The sequence below is a fragment of the Erythrolamprus reginae genome, chromosome 3, assembly GCF_031021105.1.
Source record: "Erythrolamprus reginae isolate rEryReg1 chromosome 3, rEryReg1.hap1, whole genome shotgun sequence".
Lineage (NCBI taxonomy): Eukaryota > Metazoa > Chordata > Lepidosauria > Squamata > Dipsadidae > Erythrolamprus > Erythrolamprus reginae.
The window spans coordinates 103247115-103270698 of record NC_091952.1 but is presented as its reverse complement, the minus strand read 5'-3'; the positions used below and the strand labels follow the sequence as shown (position 1 = coordinate 103270698).

Below are 23584 nucleotides of genomic sequence, written 5' to 3'. Positions count from 1 at the left end.
GCTGGAGAATTCTGGGCACTTGAAATACTTGCACCTTAAAGTTGCCACAGTTAAGAAACGCTGGAACATTGGATAAATATGTGGAGCAGTGGCAGAAAGAAATAATAGCAAGAAGGAAAGGCTAGAAAGATATCTGAATTTTTAAAATATCCAAATACCTAATAAAATTTGCTTGAAAAGATTAATAGAGCAATGCAAGAATGGGTTTAATATTTGTGTGCTAAAGTAGCCTAGAACAATTAGCATATACAGTGGTACCTTTACCTAAGAACGCCTCTAGTTACAAACTTTTCTAGATAAGAACTGGGTGTTCAAGATTTTTTTGCCTCTTCTCAAGAACCATTTTCCATTTACAAACCTGAGCCTCCGAAACTGTAATCAGAAAAGGCAGGGAGAAGCCTCTGTGGGGCCTCCCTAGGAACTCCTGGGAGGAAACAGGGCCTCCACCCTCCTTGTGGTTTCCCCAATTACACACATTATTTGCTTTTACATTGATTCCTATGGGGAAAATGGCTTCTTCTTACAAACCTGGTCACGGAACTAATTAAGTTCGTAAGTAGAGGTACCACTCTATTTAAATAACTTGTCTTCTATTTTTTTCATAAATATCACAAAGCTTCTAAAGCCATTTGAAATTATGAAATTCTTTCGTTATGTCCTCAGCAAACCACAACATATTTAAAATATTTCAAAGGAAGTTATAATGCGAACATTCTCCCTTTTTCCTTTCCTACAGAAATAACACACCATGCACAATCACATCAAATTCTTTCTTGCTTTCTCCCGCCTTGTTGGTTGCTACACATTGATAATGGCCTGCATCAGATACTTCAGCCCGAGAGATGAGAAACCTGTGTCCATTGAGCAAAACTTTATATCCAACTCCTCCTTCAATAGGTTGGCCATTTTTTAACCACCTGGTGGGATAAAAGCAGATCTTAAAACATTTATTTTGAATAAAGAAGAGATTGTGAGGCATAAATGAGAATGTTTACAGTTCCAGATGTCAAGATTACAGGACTGAGAGATTGTATTGCCATCTAGTAAATGATGCTGATTTATGGTGCTGCCATATATCGTCGAGGGCAGGGGTGTCAGACTCATGTTGTCATGATGGCATCACATGCCGTATTAGGACTTCCCCCCCCTTTGCTAAACCAGGGGTGGGCATGGCCAGCGCATGATGCATCTGGCCTCTGGGCCAGGAGTTTGACAGCCCTGCCCTAGGACTATCATTAAAAAGGCATCATACTATAATTCTACTTTAACCATTTTTTCCTGGAAAGAAACATGCTGGCAGCAATAGTGGGAAGTGTCCATCATGCAAATAATAATTTAATAATTAATAATAATTTATTAGATTTGTATGCCGCCTCTCCCCGCAGACTCGAGAGATTTACAAGATTTTATTGTAAAAGATATTACAATAAAATCTTATTTGAAAGTACTAGCTCATCTTTTGACTTTAGTACTTCTTTGTAGTAGAGAAGGAAATGGGGTGGCAGCTGTGTGAACCCCTGGACTGCCCAGGGGTTCTATGGAAATTAATTTCCATCTCCCTTTGCTAGTGAGTGGAGCAGTTCATTCTGCATGTTATATATTAAATTCATTTTACCTGGAGACTCATGTAATTACTTTTTCAAAAATAAGTTCTTTCACCTTTTCCAGACAGTAAAAGAAGAGAAGGGAGGAACAGAAAGAACTCACTAGAAAGTAAAGGCATAACATCTAAGATATTTTCATCAGTAATGGTGAACCTTTTTTCCCTCGGGTGCCGCAGTCACTATCACACCTGTGCAAGTGCCCACCCACACCTATAATTCAATGCCGGGGGGGAATTGCATCCCCTGCCCCCCCTGGAGGCCATCTGGAGGCCAGAAACAGCCTGTTTCCCAATTTCTCGTGGGTCAAGTAGGCCCCCTTTTCACCCTGCCCAGGCCCCAAATGCTTCCTTGGAGCTTGCGGAGGGCAGACACGGCCTCCTCCATCCCCCCAGAGGCCCTTCAGAAGCAAAAAATTCTCTCCCAGACCCTTCATGCAAGCCGAAAATCAGTTGGCCATTGCGCACATGTGTGCTGGAGCTGAGCTAGGGCAACAGCTCATGTGCCGGCAGATATGGCTCCACGTGCTACCTGTGGCACCCCTGCCATAGGTTCACCATGACTGATCTATAGTAACACTGTATAATTTCAGCAAGGGAAACAAAAAGTGAGCAACTACCAAACAATGAATATTCAAGATTAACTGGAAGGCTTAAAGGCACTTCTAGATGATAACTTTTTCAGTTGGCCAATTTTTCAAAGCAGTGCAATTTTTCAAAGCAGTGCAAAATACAGTATAACTGCACTGCTAAGACTACTAAGTTATCAGGCCACTGCAGACAATTGTGCACTCAGAATCTGTATTATTTTCAGAGAAACAACAGATAATCACAGTGTATCCTTCTTGGTTAATATGTGACTGATTGTCTGATATTTTGCCACCCAGTTCTACCCATCAGAAGGTAGCCCTACATGTGGCAATTAAATCTCCTGTAGCAATTTTTTATTTAAAAAATATTTTATGAAATATCATGTGGTTTTATCACTTCACTTTCCTGTATGAACTTAAAAAAAAAAAAGAATTATAAACTCTTACGTGATGGTTGGCAGGGGTGTTCCTATTGCTGGACATTCCAATTCTAGATGGCTGTGGAGAATCACAGTGTGGTCTAAAGATTCATTTCCTCCTTCCAAACTTGGTGGAACTAGGAGGAAGAGAGAGGAGGGAGAGGCAGGAGAGTGGGAACCTGAATCCTAGGTAGAAATATTTTCAGAATATATTTACAGGTTTTAAAATAATCTTCAAATATCTTTTTTTATCATCCTCGCTCTTTCTGATGTGTTACATTGTTTCCTTGAACAAATCGTTTGTGCATTCAGCCTTAGAGCACCTACATTCAATCCTCATTATCTGCATTTTCTTGTGAGCATGTTTATCAGTATGGCATGGAAATTGTTAACATGCCAAATGCTGAAAGAACAAAACTAGGAATTGTGTGGCTCACATCAATGTTAATTTTCTCCTGCCTTCCTCCCCACATCGAGGTAGAGTAGACCAGGCAAGAAAAAAGCAGTCATGGTATAAAAACACTACCTTTATTGTAAGTTTACAGTCAGTGATGGGCTGCTGCTGGGGCAAGCTACTCTATAGAGTGGTAGTAAAATTAAGGATGCATGCACAGTTGCACATGACCTGCGGGCACGCACATGCCCCTGCAAGAGATTTGGCTTCTGATCATGTGCCGGAAGCTAAATCTTGTGCTAGGATGCTCACCCGCATGAGATTTTAGTGATTTCTATCGTGGTTTTTTGCTTCCATGCATGCGCAGAAGCAAAGAAATTGTCAAAAATTGCCAAAATCTCACAGGTGTGAGCATCCTAGCATGAGATTTGGCTTCCTGTGCATGTGCAGAAACCGAATCTCATGCCAACACGTGCATACGCACCTACCACCCCCATGTGCGCCCACTTCTGGGAGTGTACTGGTAGCACCAGTGACAGGCAGCCCTTCACTGGTTACAATCACAAAAGTTTGGAAGTCTAAAGTATTTTCAGTCTCCTAAGCCTTTCTGAGATGCTTTATCCACCTTCACCTTCAAACTCAGATTTTGTTTATTAGTCCACTGTCTAGCCTGTGACTCTTCTCCCTGCCAATCAAGGTCATTCCTACATCCCATTCTACCTTCACTAATAAAAATGTGCCTGATTAATTAAAAATATTGCAAGATTGCAACTCCGCAGCTGGAGAGTAAAATTCAAAACTCACGTTGCAACTGTGTCAGTCTAATAGTCTAATTACTATTCTTGTTATATAATGATCAACATATTTATAGGTGAAATTGAAACCAATATTAAGACAATATCAGATCACCATCTAATAGTATTTATTTTATTCCTTTTCTAAATTTAAACATTACCCTTTAACCTTTGCTACGTACAAATTTTGCATTAACATTCATTGAAAATACCAACTGCAATATTTGTACAAAGTTTGCAAAAGCATTCCAGTGGTGCTTTAGATGTACAGTATGTAAAGAAAGAAAAAAAGTATAAGTCATTAAGAAATTGTCATCTCAAATGTCATATGGATTGGAAATGCAGAAATTGTGTACAAAGAGCCATGATGGTGCAGTGATTAGAATGCAGGTTTGCAGGCTAATTCTGATGACTACCAACAGTTTGATTTTCACTGGCTCAAGATTGACCCATCCTTCTGTCCTTCCACGATAGGCAAAAGGAGGACTCAAGTCATTGGGGGCAATATGCTGACTCTGCATATAGATGGTTATAAAGCATTATGAAGCGGTATATAAGTCTAAGTGCTATTGCTAATATAAATACTGTATGTAACTTTCACATTCTTTGAAAACACAAAGAAAACCTAATAGTGTGCTTAGATTTCACCCCATAGTGTTTTACAACACTCTCTGAGTGGTTTACAATATCAGCTTATTGGTCCCAACAATCTGGGTCCTCATTTTACTGACCTCAGAAGATGGAAGACTAATAATAATAATAATAATAATAATAATAATAATAATAATAATAATAATAATAATAATAACAACAACAATGATAATAATAATAATAATAATAATAATAATAATAATAATAATAATTTATTAGATTTGTATGCCCCCCCTCTCCGAGGACTCAATTTCAAGTCAGAATCAAACTTCAAGTCAGAATCAAACTTCAAGTCAGAATCAAATTCCTTTAAGTGGATGGAGCAAGCCTGTAATATTGCATTCCAACCACTTCACCGCCAGGGGTCCTAAAATAAAATATAATGCTTAATTCCAAGGTTTCTACCCACCGAGGATTTCCACATCATATTTGATCTCCTGTCCCCCAGCTATGCTGGTAGCTACACAAACGTATTGGCCATGGTCAGTCACAGCAGCATTCTGGATCTCCAGTTTCTTCCCACCAGAGACAACATGGAGGTTGTCACTTGCTGTAACAGGGACTCCATCCTTCAGCCAGGTTAACAGGGGAGGGGGATTACCAGCTGCATTACAGTCCAATATAAGTGAACGTCCAAGAATGACTTGCTTGTTTTGAATGGTTTCACTGACACCTTCGATAACTGGTGGTACTGAAAGAAAAGGGAAAAAAGAGGGGGGGGGGCACCGCAAGCAAGCATTATTACAATTGATTGTCTTCTTTTTTCATCCTAAGGAATTTATTTCATGCTAAAAGTGATATATGGTCTCTACTGCAGTGTAGATACTTTATTTTAGTTAAACTGGTTTACATTAGATCTATAGATAAACTGGCTAATTTAGATCTATAGATAATAGCCATAGAAGAAGACCCCAGGTCCCAGGCTGCCATTAATATGAAATATTAAAGTCAAAAATTATACAACATGATGTACATTAGATCAGTTTTTCCCTTTTTTCCTCTCATGTGATCTATGGCCTCTATGATCACCTCTTGAGAAAGAACAATTGAAAGCATAACATGGAGAGAAAAGAAGTCAATGGCACTTTTTTACAATGATGGAATTGAATTCATTCTCCAGGTGAGAAAAATGATATAGGACAACTGGTTTCTTACTCCTCTTTCTTACCCATGTTATGCTATGATTACCGCTCTCACTTGAATGTGGATCAACCCTGCCTATAGCTTAAGACAGAGGTCTTCAAACCTGGTAACTTTAAGACTTGTGGACTTCAACTCTCAGAATAGCTAGCTGGAGAATTCTGGGAGTTGAAGTCCACAAGTCTTAAAGTTGCCAAGTTTGGGGACCCCTGGCCTAATATATAAACAAGGTGCAAAACAGTCACCAGTCAAGAGGAGACTGGAACATTTAAAGACCAAAAATTGTCAGGTTTCACAAATCAACCTCCAGCACTGCAACAGTACTGGAAAAAGTGGCATACAGACAAATAGCATATGGTGATATAACTTCCTACCGTAGACATCCACTTGGAATAATTTTTCAGCCATTCCAGCTTCATTGGTTGCCTGGCAGGTATATTGAGCTGAATCAGAGACTTGAGCATGAGGAATCTGGAGAAATTGTCCATGTTCCAAATAAAGGGCTTGGGGTCCAGAAATAATTGGACTTCCATCTTTATACCATGTGATTGTAGGAACTGGAATTCCTCTTGCTTCACACTCTAGCTTTAAGATGGTATGCAGCAATGCGGAAACCTCGGTGGTAATATTTTCTCCTTTAATTGTAGGTGGGACTTTGCAAAAAAGGAATAGGACAACAAACAGTAAGATGCAAAAGTAAGATGAAAAAACAAATATGCAAAATACTCTATTAACTTCTGCTTCTAGTAAAGAGTTAAAAAATTCAAGCATTTCACAGGTCTATAAATCAAATATTTTGTCTCATTTCCTCTTGTGCTCTGGTAATCCACCCTCAAGATTTTGTTTTATAATTGTTATGTAAACAAGACAGCTTTCCCACACAATGATCACTCTATTCATTCTTTCAAAAAGAAAAGCTATTTCTTTCTATTTAAAGATTTTAATCTCTTCAGTTCCTCAGCTTTTTGCAAGGTAAACAAAAAAAAATCAGTAAAATGCATTATAATGTTTCTAAACATTATAATTTCAGAAATAACTTAAATCACCAAAAAGAAACACTTTACAGTATCTATACCTGAAGAAAATTTCTGTTTAAGTGAAGAAGAAATTATAATACAAAAGAATGTATTAGAAATTAGAAAGAACAGTACTAATGTTCATGAATTTACACACAGTTGGAAATTTATTGGAAGACCCACCCCTTCCAGTCACTCAGTTCTTCAGTCAATCAAGGAAACCTTCATTTCTACAACTTGGTCATGAAGAGGACAGTCCGAGGACAAATGAGTTAATATCAAATTTCCACCTTACATCCAAAGGAAGAAAAAGGGCCCATTCCAGTAACTGGGAGTGGGAAAAAACTACCAAAAAAGGGATAAAATCAACTCTGAGAAGTCTATTTCTGAAGTTCCAATTCCAATTTTTCCCAATGAAAAAAATACAATGGGTTTTCAGACTAAATGTCCATTATAGCAATAGAACCTCTGTTATAACAATTAGTGTGTTTATCAATAACAGTATTTTTTTCTTTTAAGAATTTTCTGGCAGTGAAAAATTTTACCATTTCTACAATAAAAAGAATGTAAAGGTACAAATGAATGAATAAATAAATACTGTAAGCTGAAGGAACTTTTGGATTTATTTTTTGTGGGAACACAAGAATTTGGGGTACATGGGCCTCTGACATATTTATTATCACCCCAATGTAAACAGATGTGCAATGTATTTTTATAATAACTTACTATGGATTATGAGTTTGAGTCCCTTAAACTGCTTGCCTGCAGAATTGGTAGCACTGCATTGGTAACGTCCTTTGTCAACTCTTTGAGCACTCTTTATTTGAAGAATCTGCCCTTTGTCCAAAACCTCAATATTAGGATCACCTAAAAATAGAGGCCTGTGAGGGGAAAAACACCTTAAAATGTCATCAATTTAATAAAATCTTTGTAAATAAAGCTTACATACTGGCAGGTACAACACAAAGTAAAATAATATCAAAATTTACAGTGTGGGAAATCCTGAGTAATCGATTTTTGGGGAAATATAGAACAGAATATATAAGATTCTTTCAGTTTCATTAACAATTCATCTAAATAATGATAATGTGAGGAAAGTACCCAATGCATAGAAGCTAACATGGTTCCAAAACTTGCGATCTTGATAAGACATGATACAAAGTCAAAGAGATGGACACTGACTTTATTATATCAAAAGGAAGCGAGCTTCTTCTTTTACGTCTATAAGTCATGTTAGAAAGGTTTAAGAATTAGCTCTTACTTTCCATCTTTGAACCACTGGATGATAGGAAAAGGAGATCCACTGACTCTGCATTCTAAAGTTGCCTGTTGGCCGAGGATGATGGAAAATTCATTGGGTCCAGCATCTCTTATAATAGGTGGGACTAGAGGAAAGAGACAACAAAAGACAACAAAAATAATTAAATGGGAAGCCCTATTAAAATACTGCAAAGTGCTTTTAGGAATCAAAAAGGGGAAGCTAATCCTGGAAATAAGCTCCTCTCTTTTCCTTTCTTTTCACACCTGAAATATATATTAAATAATATCTTGTGGTATCCTTATTAGCATATCACGGTGAAAATCTGCAATATAAAGCTATTTTCATTCCAGGTTGACATTTGAATAATGATAATTTTGGGTTTAATTGCAATGAGCAGTTTGTACTGGTTGTTTAAAAGTGAGACAGACAGCATCATTAATTAAAAGAATGAATTGGAGCAATGAACCAGGAAAAGTGGTTCACAGAGTTGGCTAATTTTAGAGTTTTAGTAATGATTAATAGAGCATTAAATAATCTAAAAGCCTATACAGTGGTACCTCGTTTTATGAATTTAATTCGTTCCGTGATGAGGTTCGTAAGCAGAAAGGTTTGTAAGATGAAACAATGTGTCCCATAGGAAACAATGTAAAAGCGAATAATGTGTGCAAATCCATTAGGAAAATCCCAAACTTTAGAAGGGAGGTGAACGGAGGGCAGGGAGGAGGAAGCAAGGCTAGCGGGGTGCTTGGAGAGGCAGTGAAAGGGTGAATGGGAAGGAAGAAAGGTGGGGGGCGCCCCTCCCTTTTCTTCCTTCAAACACACCCTTTCATTGCCTCTCCAAGCACTCAGTTCGCCTTGCTTCCTTCACACAAACTTTTTCAATGTCTCTCCAAGCCGCCCCTCCATTTTCTTTCTTCAAACACACAATTCCAGTGCCTCTCTAAGCACTCTGTTTGCCTTGCTTCCTTCACAAAAGCATCTCAGTGTAGAAAGGCAAAAGGGAACACTTCGCTGCGGACGGATCAACTTAGTTTCAGCCAAACCAAGGAGTCACCACAGTGAAGGAAAGGCACTGGCTATAAAGCAAGCGAGCGAGAGGAGAGGGGAATCCTTCAGCATGGGAAGGAAGAGGAAGCAGGTAGCAGCAGCAGCAGCAGCCTTTTGATCAAAGGAGTGGGAGGTTTCACCCTCTTGCCCGCCTGGGTTTCTCTTTGGTGCAGTGTATGGGAGGCAGCCTCACGCCAGGTGTATGGGAGGCGCATGTTCTTCCTCGCCGCCTCAGAGTCCCTCTTTTATTTTTTAAGCCTTAAAGTTTTGGATTTTTTTGATTCCCCTCACCTCACCTTCTTCCTTTGACAGCAACTGTCCTCCTCCTCTTCCCCCTCCTCCTCCTCCCACCTAAATTCTGAGCTTTTATTTCTTTCCTAATGGGTTTGCATGCATTATTTACTCTTACATTGATCCCTATGGGGAAAATTGCTTCCACTTACAAACTTTTCTACTTAAGAACCTGGTCATGGAACGAATTAAGTTCTTAAGTTCTTACTTCTGTATTTATTTTCCCTTAACCCATTATCTCCAAGAAATATCTTTTTTTACTCTTTCATTACAATTACTATTATTATTGCTAATTATACATTTGTTACTTTTTCTTTTAATTTTATTTATTTATTTATTCAACTTCTATGCTGCCCAATCCTGAAGGACTCAGGGCAGCTCACAACAGTATGAAATTACAAAAAAAATTCTCCAGCCAGCTGTAGACTTTGCCCCAACATTCATAATATTCCGACTCTTCCTTATTTTTTAATTCCAATGTTAATTTATCCATCTCCGCGCACTCTATTATTTTGTTTATTATATCTTCCTCTGTCAATACATTTTCATTTTTCCAATATTGTGCAAATATTATTCTTGCCACAGTTGTTATGTGCAAAATCAAAAATATATGACTGTTTTCAAATTTTTCACATATTATTCCCAATAAAAAGAGCTTCATTTTCTTTCTCCCCCCCCCCTAAAATTTATTCTAGCAAATTTTTAATTTTTTCCCAGTAGCTCTTTGCTTTTTTGCAATGCCACCATAAGGGATAATAAGAACCGAATTCTGTTTTGCACTTCCATCATCTGGGTGTAAATTTTTTGTCTATTGTAGCTAGTTGGACAGGTGTTACATGCCATCTGTAAAACATTTTAAACCAGCTTTCTTTATAAAATGTGACTAATGTCAATTTTTTATTTCTATCCCATATCTGTTGCCATTCATCTAAATTGATACTATAGCCAAAGTTTTGTCCCCATTTTATCGTAATATAATAATAATATATTTTAAAGACTGTATGAGAGTTAATTTACTACTGAGTACCTCATGCTTGTATTGCATACCTAAATATATATCTCTGAAATGCTAAGGGCACATTTAATTTCATATCATAATCATAATTAAGTGTACCAACCTTGCACATCTATAGTGAAAAATTTCTCTGAACTCCCAGCTATACTGGTGGCTTTACATGAATACTGCCCAGCATTATCAGTTGCAACTTTAAGAAGTTTCAACAACTTTCCATTTTCCAAAATTCGTAAACCGCTGCCCTCCAGAATCTGCAAAGATTCAGGAAAAATTGAGATTATATCTTCTAAATATACCAGATAATTATTTGTGCTTAATTATTTATTTATTTTTTATTTATTCATTTGTCCAATACACAATACATATGGAAGAGAATAGACATGAAGTAATATATATAAAGATAATATGTAAAAATAGAGGAGAAGATATATGAAAGGAAGAAAATATATATGATATATGAGATAAAGGAAAGACAATTGGACAGGGGATGAAAGGCACATTAGTCCACTTATGTGGACAGGTTTTATAGCATATCTTGGAACTAGGAAGCTGCATAACAATTCCTACTTTGAAAATTACCATAAACTTATGGGTTTTGACAGGATAGATTCTTCTGGGGAAGCTGCAGTGAATGAAGAAGATAGTTGTCTAATTCAGCGTTTCCCAACCGGTGAGACACTGCCAGGTGTGCCGCGAAGCTCCTAGGGAAGCTCCAGCTGGGCGGGGCGCTGCCGGTGCCGACCTGGAGCTCCCGCTCACAGCTGTCTCCCGGCTCCTGCTCGATGCCGCGGTTTTCGGCGCTCTACTGCTGGGCCCCAAAGAAGGAAGGCAGGAAGAAGGAGAGCTTCATTCTTTGCGCCTTTTTCTCGCCTTCCTTCTTTGGGGCCCAGCAGGAGAGCGCCAGAAACTGCAGCATCAGGCAGGAGCCGAGGGACAGCTGCGAGTGGGAGCCCCAGATCGGAGGCACCGGCAGCGCCCCGCCCAGCTGGAGCTTCTCTGACGTCAGCGGCAAGTGTCCTTTGGGGCCCGGCGGGAGAGCACTGGCGGTGGGAGCGGGGGTGGTGGTGGCTGCAGCGGCCACAGGCAGTCGCGGGGAGATGGCGGCGGCGAGAGGGAGCTCCAGGCGGCGGCGAGAGGGAGCTCTCTCTCTCTCTCTCTCAGCTGACTGCAGGCGGGAGCCCTGACGGTGGCGGTTGGACGTGCTGCTGGATGCCAAACATGCTAGCGCTGCGGGCCGCCGTCAGGGCTCCCGCTTGCAGTCAGCTGAGAGAGAGAGAAAGAAAGAGAGACATATAAGAGAGGCAGAGAGAGAGAGAAAGAGAGACATAGCAAGAGAGGCAGAGAGAGAGAAAAAGAAAGAGAGACATAGCAAGAGAAAAAGAGAGACTTAGCAAGAGAGGCAGAGAGAGAGAGAAAGAGAAAGAAAGAGAGACATAGCAAGAGAGACAGAGAGAGAGAAAGAGAGAGAAAGAAAGAAAGATAGCAAGAGAGGCAGAGAGAAAGAAAGAGACATATAGCAAGAGACAGTATAAGAGAGAGAGAGAGCAAGAAAGAGAGAAAAAAGCAAGAAAGAGATAGCAAGAGAGACACACAGAGAGAGAGAGAGAGCAAGGGAGAAAGACATAGAGGAAGGGAAGGAGGGAGAGAGAAAGAGAGCAAAAAAGAGAGGAAGAAAGAAAGAAAGAGGGATGGAGAGAGAGAAAGAAGGGAAGGAAGGAAAAGAGAGAAAGGGGGAGAAATAGAGCGAAAGGGAGGAAGAGAGAGGGTTTTTTGTCCAAACTTTTCTTTAGCCCGCCCCCCCCCCCTTTCAATGTTCCCCAGGATTTTGAAAATATGAATAATGTGCCGCGGCTCAAAAAAGGTTGGGAAACACTGGTCTAATTCAATGCCTCTCCTATTGCTCTTTCAATGGGATAAGTATGAATGCAGCAGCTTATTACTATTTGGAGTTACAGCAATCCCTCTAATCCCTTCAACCTATTCTTGAGATCTCAAAATGAGTTTAGGAAAATATCCATTAATGCAGAGAACTTCATGGTTAGCAGAAGTTTGAACTAGGATCCACTCTTTAGGTTTTTGAATTTTGTTTTTCCTCCAGCTATTTTTGAAAAAAAAAAACTTTTTGGGATGGAAAGCCTGCATCTCTGATGGGAATGTATTTTTATACTGCTTTAGTCAGATGGTGATATAGCAAGAACAGAGGTTGAACATTATTTTCAGTATTATTCCTATATGAGATTGTATCAAAATAATAATCCACTCAAGGTTTTGTTCATACATGTTTGAAATGCTGCCAGCTTCATAACATATCAAAAACTAACAAAATATTCATATTTTTTATCTCAAGCTTTCAGTTTAATTTCAATTTTAATCTAAGAAAAGAATGGATAACATCTCAGTGTACCTGCACATCATCTTTATACCAAGTGATGGTTGGAAAAGGATCACCAGATACCTCACAGAATAGACTTAAAGGCTTGTTAATGGCCCCAGATGCATTAGTCACTTTGTCCTGATCTTTGATTTCAGGTGGAACTGCAATCAAATATGTAAATATTTAAACAAAGTCACTTATTTCTATCATTGATTTCATTTCAATATTTCCAGTCCTTTCAGTTATTTGGCTTTTACAGGTGCAAATGCAGATTAGTTCATTTCTAATTTTTATTTTAACGCAGCTAATGTCAATATTTTAATTATCTCTCAATTATCACTTTCTAAAATTTAGAATGAAGTAACAATAACTCCTAGCAAAAGGGTTAGTTTACCATAAACTTTCAGACTGTAGTTTATTTCTGTGTTTCCAGCTTCATTGATTGCTGTGCAGATATATTCTCCACTGTTGTGGGGTGTGGCAGAGGCAATGACCAGCAAAGTTCCATCTTCCAAAACTGAAATCCCAGGTTCACTTCCTGTAAGCTCCCTATTGTTATGTAGCCATTTTATCACAGGCCTTGGGGTACCTATGTTATAAAACAAAGAGTTCCCAATAGTCCACTTAATTTGAAGTTCAAAAAAATAGATTTTCAGAATAAGGTATTTGGTATTTTTTAACAACATTATGCACCCTATTCAAAAGCCTCTGAACTGGCACAGATCCTGTTCCCTAAAAACTCCCCCAAAACTCTCCACTTTACCATTGTTTCCATGATTGAAACAGCAGTTAGAATTGTCTACAAATTGTCTCTCTACTTTCCATTGTATTTGTTATTTAAACAAATGGTACCCATTGTCATCGCAGACAGCAGAATATTTCTTTTGTACCCCAAGATGTCTTTCTTTATCCTGCTACTACCACAAATGGTCCATAGTATGGGGTAATATTTAAATAATGAATTAAAGGGCAGGGATAAAATGACAGGAGCAAGCACCCAGTATTTAAAAAGGTCATCATAAAGCCACTGGACTGTATGTAAGGCAAATAACTAAGGGTAAAAGGAAGAAGAAACCTCTATGGTTTCTTCCTTTTACCCTTACTAAGGGTAAAAGGAAGAAGAAACCTCTATGATGTAAGGGCTATAGTCAATGAAAAAAAGGCTGCCTATAGGAGATATAAAGAGTCTGGAAGTATAGCTGACAGAGAGGTGTATAAAATGAGACAGAACAAGGCAAAACAGATAACATATGCTGCTAAAGCCTCAAAAGAGAAAAGAATTGCCAAATCTATGAAGAAGGGGGATAAAAACTTTTTCAGATATATTAGTGATAGGAAGAAGAAAAACTGCAGCATCACAAAGCTTAGTATTGGAGATAATACATACATTGATGGGAATAAGGAGGTCGCTGACTATTTGAATAGCTACTTCTGTTCAGTTTTCTCAGAAGGCAGCTTATAGTATAATACTATGGGTGGATATAGCATTGCTTCCAGCTGTAGGGATTCAGCTCCAGTGATCTCAGAGGCCAATGTCTTAGAAGAACTTGAACAATTAAAGACAAATAAGGCAATGGGTCCAGATGGCACCCACCCCAGAGTTCTTAAAGAACTCAGATATGTGATTGCTACGCCCCCTGACTGATTTGTTTAACCAATCCCTTTTAACAGATGTTCCTGATGATTGGAGAATGGCCAGTGTTGTGCCTATTCACAAGAAGGGCGGTAGAGAAGAAGTTAGTAACTACAAGCCAGTTAGCTTGACATCAGTTATAGTTCAAATGATGGAGACTCTACTCAAAAATGGGATAATCAGCACCTAAAATCCAATAATCAGCACCTAAAATCCAATAATTTATTGGACCCAAACCAGCATGGCTTTACTGAGGGCAAATCATGTCAGACTAATCTCATTGATTTCTTTGACCATGCCACAAAGGTGTTGGATGAAGGTGGTGCCGTGGACATTGCCTATCTAGACTTCATCAAAACCTTTGATACAGTTCCACATAAAGAGCTGATATATAAATTAGTGAAGATTGAACTTAATCCCTGGAAGATTTGGTAGGGAAGGTTTGCCTATTTGCCGATGACTCTAAAGTGCGCAATAGGGTTGATATTCCTGGAGGCATCTATAATATGGCAAATGATTTAGCTTTACTAGATAAGTGGTCAAAGCAATGGAAACTGCAGTTTAATGTTTCCAAACATAAAATAATGCACTTGGGGAAAAGGAATCCTCAATCTGAGTATTGTATTGGCAGTTCTGTGCTAGCAAAAACTTCAGAAGATAAGGATTATGGGGTAGTGATTTCTGACAGTCTCAAACTGGGTGAACAGTGCAGTCAGGCAGTAGGGAAAGCAAGTAGAATGCTTGGCTGCATAGCTAGAGGTTTAACAAGCAAGAAGAGGGAGATTGTGATCCCGCTGTATAGAGCGCTGGTGAGACCACATTTGGAATACTGTGTTCAGTTCTGGAGACCTCACCTACAAAAAGATATTGATAAAATTGAACGGGTCCAAAGACGGGCTACAAAAATGGTGGAAAGTCTTAAGCATAAAACTTACCAGGAAAGACTTAATGCACTCAATCTGTATAGTCTGGAGGACAGAAGGGAGGGGACATGATCGAAAGAAGAGAGAAAAGAGGGGACATGATCGAAACATTTAAATATGTTAAAGGGTTAAATAAGGTTCAGGAGAACAGTGTTTTTAATAGGAAAGTGAACATAAGAACAAGGGGGCACAATCTGAGGTTAGTTGGGGAAAAGATTAGAAGTAACGTGAGAATGGTTGGTCAATCCACAGTGACTGAATTTAAACATGCCTGGGATAAACATATATCCATCCTAAGATAAAATACAGGAAATAGTATAAGGGCAGACTAGATGGACCATGAGGTCTTTTTCTGCCGTCCATCTTCTTCTATGTTTCTATGTAGTATCCTGGTGAATGTTTGAATATTCTCCAATAGGGCAGTCATATCAAGATCAGGCAGACCTGATCAGTTCACTTATTACTTATGTATGCTTAAACATGAGCATGCATCTAAACAATTTTTCTTCTTTATGAATACCTTCCAATACTTCCAACATAATATTCCCCTTAGTCACAAAGAAATCTCCATTTAGCCATAATCTTACATACTACTACATACATGCAGATACATTTAACAGATTAACAGTTGGAAGGGACCTTGCAAGTCATCTAGTCCAAACCACTGCCCAAGCAGGAGACCCTTCACCTGGCTCCACCTAGGATTGAACTTACAACCTCCTGATTGTGAGGCAAGAGCTCCAGCTCTAGGCCACAGTATCTCTGATAATACATGAGATGTTTTCAAGAGGCTTCAAAGAACTGGTTTTTGATTTTATTTATTTATTTATCTGGTCAATAAGCAGATTGTCTTGCAAGCTTTATAACTTCCTATTACCTTCCATGAAATGTTTTTTTTTTGAAAAAAAAAATCTGAAAATCCTTTTCAGAAGAGGAAACTGACTTTATTTAACCCATCTACCTGGAAGCAAAAAGGGAAGTCTAAGATGTCATTTTCCCTAAGCAAAGGAAAGCAAAAAACATTAAAATAAAATCTCTTGCAGCCTGCTAGCCAAATAAAATAAACAATTCCAACATTATAGGAAGGACTGACACTATTAATACATAAACTACTTATTTCAAGTAGCACCATATGGGAAACATTTTCAAAAAGACAATAGCACAGATGCTACATATATCCAAGTGTACATTTTTTCATCATGGCAAACTAGCTATTAACATAGCAAATCAGCTTTAAAATACTTGAAAAATATCAACTTTTGGTGGTGTGATCCAAAGTTTGGCTTCTGCCTGAAGGGTAGTATTAATTTACTATTTAAAAAATAGTAATAACACAACCATCGCAACTAAGAGATTATTGTAAAAGATGGAAGGCCTAATCCTCCCATAACAGAGAATGGTGAACTGCTGGTTATTCAATTCAAACTGCTGGTTATTATCTATCAAACCCTGCATGACATTGCACCTGGACATCAGAGAAACCATTTATCTCCAACTATTTCTGCCTGCTCAGCATGTTCCAACAATATGGTTGCATGTTCCACATCCCACTGTCATCTTGTAGGATCTAGGAAGCATGCCTTCTCCAGTATGGCCTCACCATCTAGAACAGCATGCTCCCAGAGATGTGGATGCCCTTTCTGCTGAAGTTCCAGAAAGCTTTGAAAACCTGATTTCAAGATTTTGAAGTTGTCCTGGAGTTGATCTTTATATTTGTTTTTGTCGTTGTTGTTTATGCTGTCTATTAGATTCCTTTATTCTGGATGATTTAGTGTGGGCTGTCTGTATGGGTCAGTTGTTTTCAGTTTTTTTAATGTTTCCCTTCTTTGTACGCCATCCATAGCTCATTAAAGTTGGATAGCTAATAAATTTAATTAAGCAAGATGGAAAGTCTTCACTCAGCAAATTATGATGCTCTGTACCTTTGATTGGACATGGGAAGGCAATTTGTTCTTTTGTTATTCTTTCTTGAAATGGAGAGTTGTATGGTGGATCAAGTGCTCCAACAGTTGGAGGTTCTAATACAAAATGAACAGAATATGAACTTTATTTATAATTTTGGGTAAGTTTCTCAAATTCCAGTTTATAAATCTTTGAAATTCTCAAAATGGCATACATTTATACACACACACACACACACACACACATTTTAATTATTAAAATTTCATTATATATTATACATAATGCATTACATTTTTGTTTATTTGGTTCAGAGGCTTCTTTCCTAATGGGTTTGCATTTATTATTTGTTTTTACATTGATTCCTATGGGAAAAATTGCTTCTACTTACAAACTTTTCTACTTAAGAATGTGGTCATGGAATGAATTAAGTTCTTAATTAGAGGTATCACTGTATTTGAATACTCTTAGTAAAAACAAAAAACTCTTATAATACAATTATTTGCTTTAACCTCTTTTTAAAAATGACAATTCTTCTTATGCACTTTTCACTATTATGTTAGCATCACCTTGAACTTGGATAATTATCTCTGCTTCATCATGACCAGCAATATTACTTGCCACACATTTATAGATTCCAGCATCTGAAAGCACAACTTTGATGATACTCAGTGTTCCATCCAGAGAAGAAGCATATTGTTTGTTATCTATCAAAAGGGCTTGTTGATCTTTAAGCCAAGTAATTCTTGGAGGTGGGATTCCTTGAGCACTGCAATGTATACCAACTCTTTTACCCACTTTTGCTTTAATCACTCGAGGCCCATGTTGTATCTTTGGAGGAACTAAGTAAAAATAATAATAATACAGAAAGATTTTAGAAGATCATTCAGTAAAACATGAAGAACACAACATAGCATTTGACCCCTTTATGTTTTAAAGATATTTACATACTCAATGCACTCATTCAAAATAATCTACGTAATTCTTTTATCAATACAATACAAGCCACCCGAAGCCATTTGATAGTGAGGTGGGAAGCATATAAATTTAATTAATAAATAGTAACCATTTCTAAACACTTCCAGAAATATTTACAAGACATAAATTTATAAGATTTGAAGAATGGTTAGAAATTATTAAAGAAATTACCCATGCATTTGTGTTAAAACACTGAAAAATTATATTCTGATGAGTTAATTTATACTAATAAATTGTTAAATAACTGGCTTTAAAATGATTAAGTAAAGTTAACTATTTCTCTCTCCAGTCACTCTAGGGCACAGTGTCCATCTCCATTTCTTGGCCAAGGGAGACAGCATTGACCAAAGAAATTTTCCATGGTCATGTGGCCAGTATGGCTATATGCTAAAAGACAAATTATGTTACCTCAGGACTCCCCCATGCCTCAATCCAATTTGAATCTGATGCCAGTAACCTTAGTCATACTAAGTTAATATTATTTGAGTTACTAATTCATTCAATACCCAGTAATTGATTCAGTATTTATTATTGAAAGTAGAGGATTCTTACCGTGTACATTTAGTTTTATTTTTTGGGTTGCATTTCCAGCAATATTTGTGGCCACACAGATGTACAAGCCACTGTCTGATACCAAAGTCTCAGTGATCTTCATTGAGCCTGAAGAGAGTATGGTATGTCTGGGGGCAGGAGGGGGATGGAGGTGGAAAAAACCCCACAGGAAATACAGATTACAATAAATATTTATAATAATATGAAAGTCTCTTACAGGAGCATTAATAATAAACGTTGCACTTCAAAGAGCATCTGTTCAGTATTACTTTTGTACAGACTGATCTTCCATGTTTTTCTCTTAATTGCTCTTGCCCTCTGACCTCTTCATTCTGCATAGCTGAGGAATGAAGTAAGAGTCAACGGTCCAGAGGCTTCTATTTCAAATCCAGTTAACAACCAAGTTGGAGGCATTTTCTATCCTCTTTTACATTTTTTAAAAATGCATCCCTCAAAGATACCAAAATATTTCTGTTAACCAATAATAGCCACCCAAATTTGTCTAATGATAAATAAATGTAATGGATCTTCTTATATTCTCAAATCAATGCATATTTTATTAAATCTGAAGATAATAAAGGGAAGAACTGGGACTTATAAAGACAAATAAAGACTACCATGTTTCTGCCAACTGCAATGCCACTTTCATAATGAAAAGTGGTGTATAAATTTTGTAAGTCAACAAATGCAGATTACACTGTCACTGTGGAGATTTTGAGTTGATTTGATGAAGAAAGACCCAGTTTTTGGAGGGAATAAGGTGATGAAGAAAGGCCTAGTTTGAGGGGGGGGGAGTTAAAGAGGATTGGTAGAATCTGGAGAGGAGTCAAAAGATGAATCTGGCTAGAATCTCACAAATGAGCTAAATCCAATTTATCTTGAATTTTGTTAACTCTTATCTAGTGCCAAAAACTCCCATCTATGACAAAAACTCCCATCTATATTGCAAAATAGAACAGATAGAATCTGTAATAAATTCATCCTATACATCAATGACCTCTGCGATAATATCACCACTGACAACACACTCACTCTCCAAAAAGACCTTGACTTTGTTTCAGATTGGTCTAACACCTGGCAACTTCAAATATCAACCAACAAATGCTCTACCCTCCACATCGGCAAAAAGAATCCAAACCTCATATATGAACTGAATAAACAAACCCTCACAGCCAACCCACATTCAGTAAAAGACCTTGGAATACTAATATCAAATGACCTAAGTGCTAAAGCCCACTGCAACTATATCGCCAAAAAGGCTTCCAGAGTTGTTAACCTGATCCTACGTAGCTTCTGCTCTGGCATTCTCACACTACTGACTAGAGCCTACAAAACTTATGCCAGACCCATCCTCGAATACAGCTAATCTGTCTGGAACCCACACCACATTTCAGACATCAACACTATCGAAAACGTCCAAAGATATTTCATCAGAAGAGCCCTTCACTCCTCCACTCGAAACAGAATACCTTACGAAAACAGACTAACTATCCTAGGTCTTGAAAGCTTAGAATTGCGGCGCCTAAAACACGATCTAAGTATTGCCCACAAGATCATATGCTGCAATGTCCTTCCGGTCAGCGACTACTTCACCTTCAACCGCAACAACACAAGAGCACGCAACAGATTCAAACTTAATATGAACTGCGCCAAACTTGACTGTAAAAAATATGATTTCAACAATCGATTTATCGAAGCATGGAACTCATTACCGGACTCAATTGTGTCAACCCCTAACCCCCAACACTTCTCCCTTAGACTCTCCATGATTGACCTCTCCAGGTTCCTAAGAGGCCAGTAAGGGACGTACATAAGTGCACTGGTGTGCCTTTCGTCCCCTGTCCAATTGTCTTTCCTTTCTTTCACCTATCTTATATATTCTCTTCCTTTCATATACCCTCTCCTCTAAGTTCACTTTCACCCTCTTTTATATTATCACATGTCTATTTTTCTTCCTATGTATTTGTGTATTGGACAAATGAATGAATAAATAAATAAATAAATAAATGAATGAATGAATGAATAAACAAACAAACAAACAAGGCACGATGCCAGCACGATACATGGCTTCATTATGGATTTCTGAGATAAGCCAAAGATCTAGGCCTTTTGATGCTTCCTCACAAAGATATCTTTTACCAGAAAAAAAAACCCTTACTATTTTCAAAGAGAATCATACTGAGGATATAGATCTGAAAACAGTATTCTTGATAAATGTCTGTGTTATCTTTATTTAATATTCATTTTATAATCTGATGGATTACAAGGATGATTGAAATTACAATCTAGAGTATATGGAAACTACAATTTAGCGCACCTAGAGGACATCATGTTGTGAAAGGACTCCAAATGATTGCATAGGATATTGACAATAATGCACATACAAAATTTCCATTATCGTTTAAATACATGGGGACTGAATCAAAGTGTAATATCAACATTCAATTTTTGGTATAAATTAATAATCAACACAAAGGCCAGAGTTATCTGGCAGCCTTTGATCACATTAGTGAGACAACCTGAATAGAAATTCAAACAAAGTAAACTAAGAAATGATATAAAAGTTACCGTGGAGAAAATGGAGAGATAAGCTGCATTTCTTTAGCCCAGGTGATGATGGGGGGTGGCAAACTTTTTGCTTCACAGGGAAGTGTCACTTCTTCCCCAGCTGTTACTGACATCTCAGCTGGATTATCTGATGAACTTTCTTGCTGATTTCCAGGTCTGGAAATTCTTGGTTTTACTAAAACAAAACATGGACATTATATTATTAACTTGCTCTTGCAATAATATCTCATTTCAGGTTAGTGGGTTAACTCCAATTGTTCTATAAGCAAAACAGCTCACTCTTTCCATCCTTCTGTCCCCCTCTTCTACTTATACAAGATAAACTTTCCAAAGGGTCAAGGTCTCTTTTAACAGAGGAGGATATGTGGTATACAGTTTGAGTATAAGAGGAGAGAGGATATTTGCCTGAAATCACAGTTCCTGTGCCAACAGAACATTCCTGATAAATGCAGACATTATTACAAAAACCAGTTGTGGTCAGACACAGAACACGGGAAGATAAGATGAAATACGATTTATTGTTCTAAAGTCACTTCAATGAATCTAACCCCAAACATACACTCCAGTCAAAACTTCCTGTTAGTATGGACACTTACTCTCAGACTGGAATAAATATAGGAAAGAAGGAGGGGTAAACCACATAGTTATCCTACAGAATGGTCTTCTAAAAGAAATCCTGTTTATGCAGTGATAACCTATAAAAGGTTTTTTATCATAATAAACATTATAGGGAGAACTGTAATATTCAACAAAAGTTATAGCAGAATAGAAGGGAAAGAGGCAACTCAATCACATCAATGGGTTGAATGAACAGGAGGCAGAGTTATAATAATTATTAATAATAATTTATTAGATTTGTATGCCGTCCCTCTCTGAAGACTCGGGGCAGCTCACAACAATAATAAAAAAACAATATTATAGCGAAACAAATCTAGTATTAAAAAAGAAGCATATAAAACCCTATCATATTTAAAAACCAAACAACACATACATACCAAACATAATGCCGCCCCTCTCCGAGTCTGCGGAGAGGGGCAGCATACAAATCTAAATAAACATAAACATAAAATATAAAGAGCCTGGGGGAAAGGTGTCTCAACTCCCCCATGCCTGGCGGTACAGGTGGGTCTTGAGTAGTTTACGAAATTATCCTGAAATGGTTCTTGTGACACATATTAGTTCCAAATTATTACCATTGGCAGTTCTGTATAGAGTAGAGATGCCCAATCTTTTAAGGCTGAGAGACATACTTAGCTTTTGACTGGCATACTAAAAGTGATATTACAAAAGTAAGCAGGCTAGGACAAAAAAATGGATAGGCTGGAGCAACAATTAGAAGGGCCTTAACTTGCATTTAAATTTAACATTATAATTTGATTACAAACTATAATAAATTCCTCACTGCCTCTTGTTAATTGCAGTTTGTTTACAACGTCTAGATGGTTCTGTTCTCCTGGTTTCAAATGTTATTTGCAGACTTGAGATTTTAGACTGAGCCCACTACTTTGTTCTTAGAGATATTTACACTTTCATTTTTATTTACCATAGACTGTCAGCTGCACTTTCCGTGTGGCATAGCCTGCAGCATTGGTTGCAGTGCAGATATATTCTCCAGACTCCTCACCTCCCGGAGAAACCACATAAAGACTTCCATCAGACCCAGCAGAAAACATTAAACTGATGAGAGAAATCACTTCTCCTTTCTGTAAAAAGACAGTAAAATAAAAATGAACTTTTTTTATGGAACATGGAATAAAAACTACCAGGGTATTTCTTAATAATGGTCTGTGTAACTCAGCATCTTCACAGCTTGCTTCAAAGTCATAGTGTCATTGCTGTTTTCTTTTAAAATTTACAGAGTTTGCTGTTATTGCGGTTAGTCTCAACTGTTCCTTTGAGAATTGTTCTTCCTTTTACACTGCTTTAAATCTATAGCTCTGAAAGGTACCTGCTAAACTACATTTAACAATTAGTAGTGTTGGGCGAACCCAATGAAGTTCGGGTTCGGCGAACCCACCCGAACTTTGCCGTGAAGTTTGGGTGAGTTCGCCAAACCCGAACCCGAACCCGAGCAGCAACAAGCCGCTGTGGCATCCTTTTCTGTAAAAATAAACAAGGAGGTGGGGAATTCCCCACCTCCTTTTGCTTCCTTTTATTTTTACAGAAAAGGATGCCACAGCGGTGCTGCAAGCAAAAGTAGGTGGGGAATCCCATGATGGGATTCTGGGGACCGGGCTTTGATGTCACGGAGACTCCTTCTTCCCCATTTCAGCCGGCCAGAAAGTAGTCTCTGTGACGTCAAAGCCCCACCCACGAAATCCCATCGGGGGTTTCCCACTTCCTTTTGCTTGCAGCACCGCAAGAAAAAGGAGGTGGGAAATCCCATGATGGGATTCCCCACTCTCCTCCCGGTCATTGTCATTTTGCGGTGTTCGAGTG

General features: G+C 38.0%; 1 protein-coding gene across 1 annotated transcript in view; it reads right to left on the bottom strand.

Annotated features, from left to right (window-relative positions):
- The window catches only part of HMCN1 (hemicentin 1), a 254348-nt gene that overhangs the window by 133950 nt on the left and 96814 nt on the right, over positions 1 to 23584 (bottom strand). Inside the window, exons 21-34 of the mRNA XM_070749005.1 lie at positions 22689 to 22848; positions 21146 to 21320; positions 18578 to 18705; positions 17617 to 17889; positions 17071 to 17166; positions 12987 to 13181; positions 12623 to 12753; positions 10322 to 10469; positions 7866 to 7989; positions 7331 to 7485; positions 5963 to 6241; positions 4858 to 5139; positions 2638 to 2746; positions 748 to 917 (exon numbers count right to left, since the gene is read on the bottom strand). Coding sequence (XP_070605106.1) covers positions 748 to 917; positions 2638 to 2746; positions 4858 to 5139; positions 5963 to 6241; positions 7331 to 7485; positions 7866 to 7989; positions 10322 to 10469; positions 12623 to 12753; positions 12987 to 13181; positions 17071 to 17166; positions 17617 to 17889; positions 18578 to 18705; positions 21146 to 21320; positions 22689 to 22848 — 2425 coding nt within the window. The remainder of the gene's footprint in view (positions 1 to 747; positions 918 to 2637; positions 2747 to 4857; positions 5140 to 5962; positions 6242 to 7330; positions 7486 to 7865; positions 7990 to 10321; positions 10470 to 12622; positions 12754 to 12986; positions 13182 to 17070; positions 17167 to 17616; positions 17890 to 18577; positions 18706 to 21145; positions 21321 to 22688; positions 22849 to 23584) is intronic.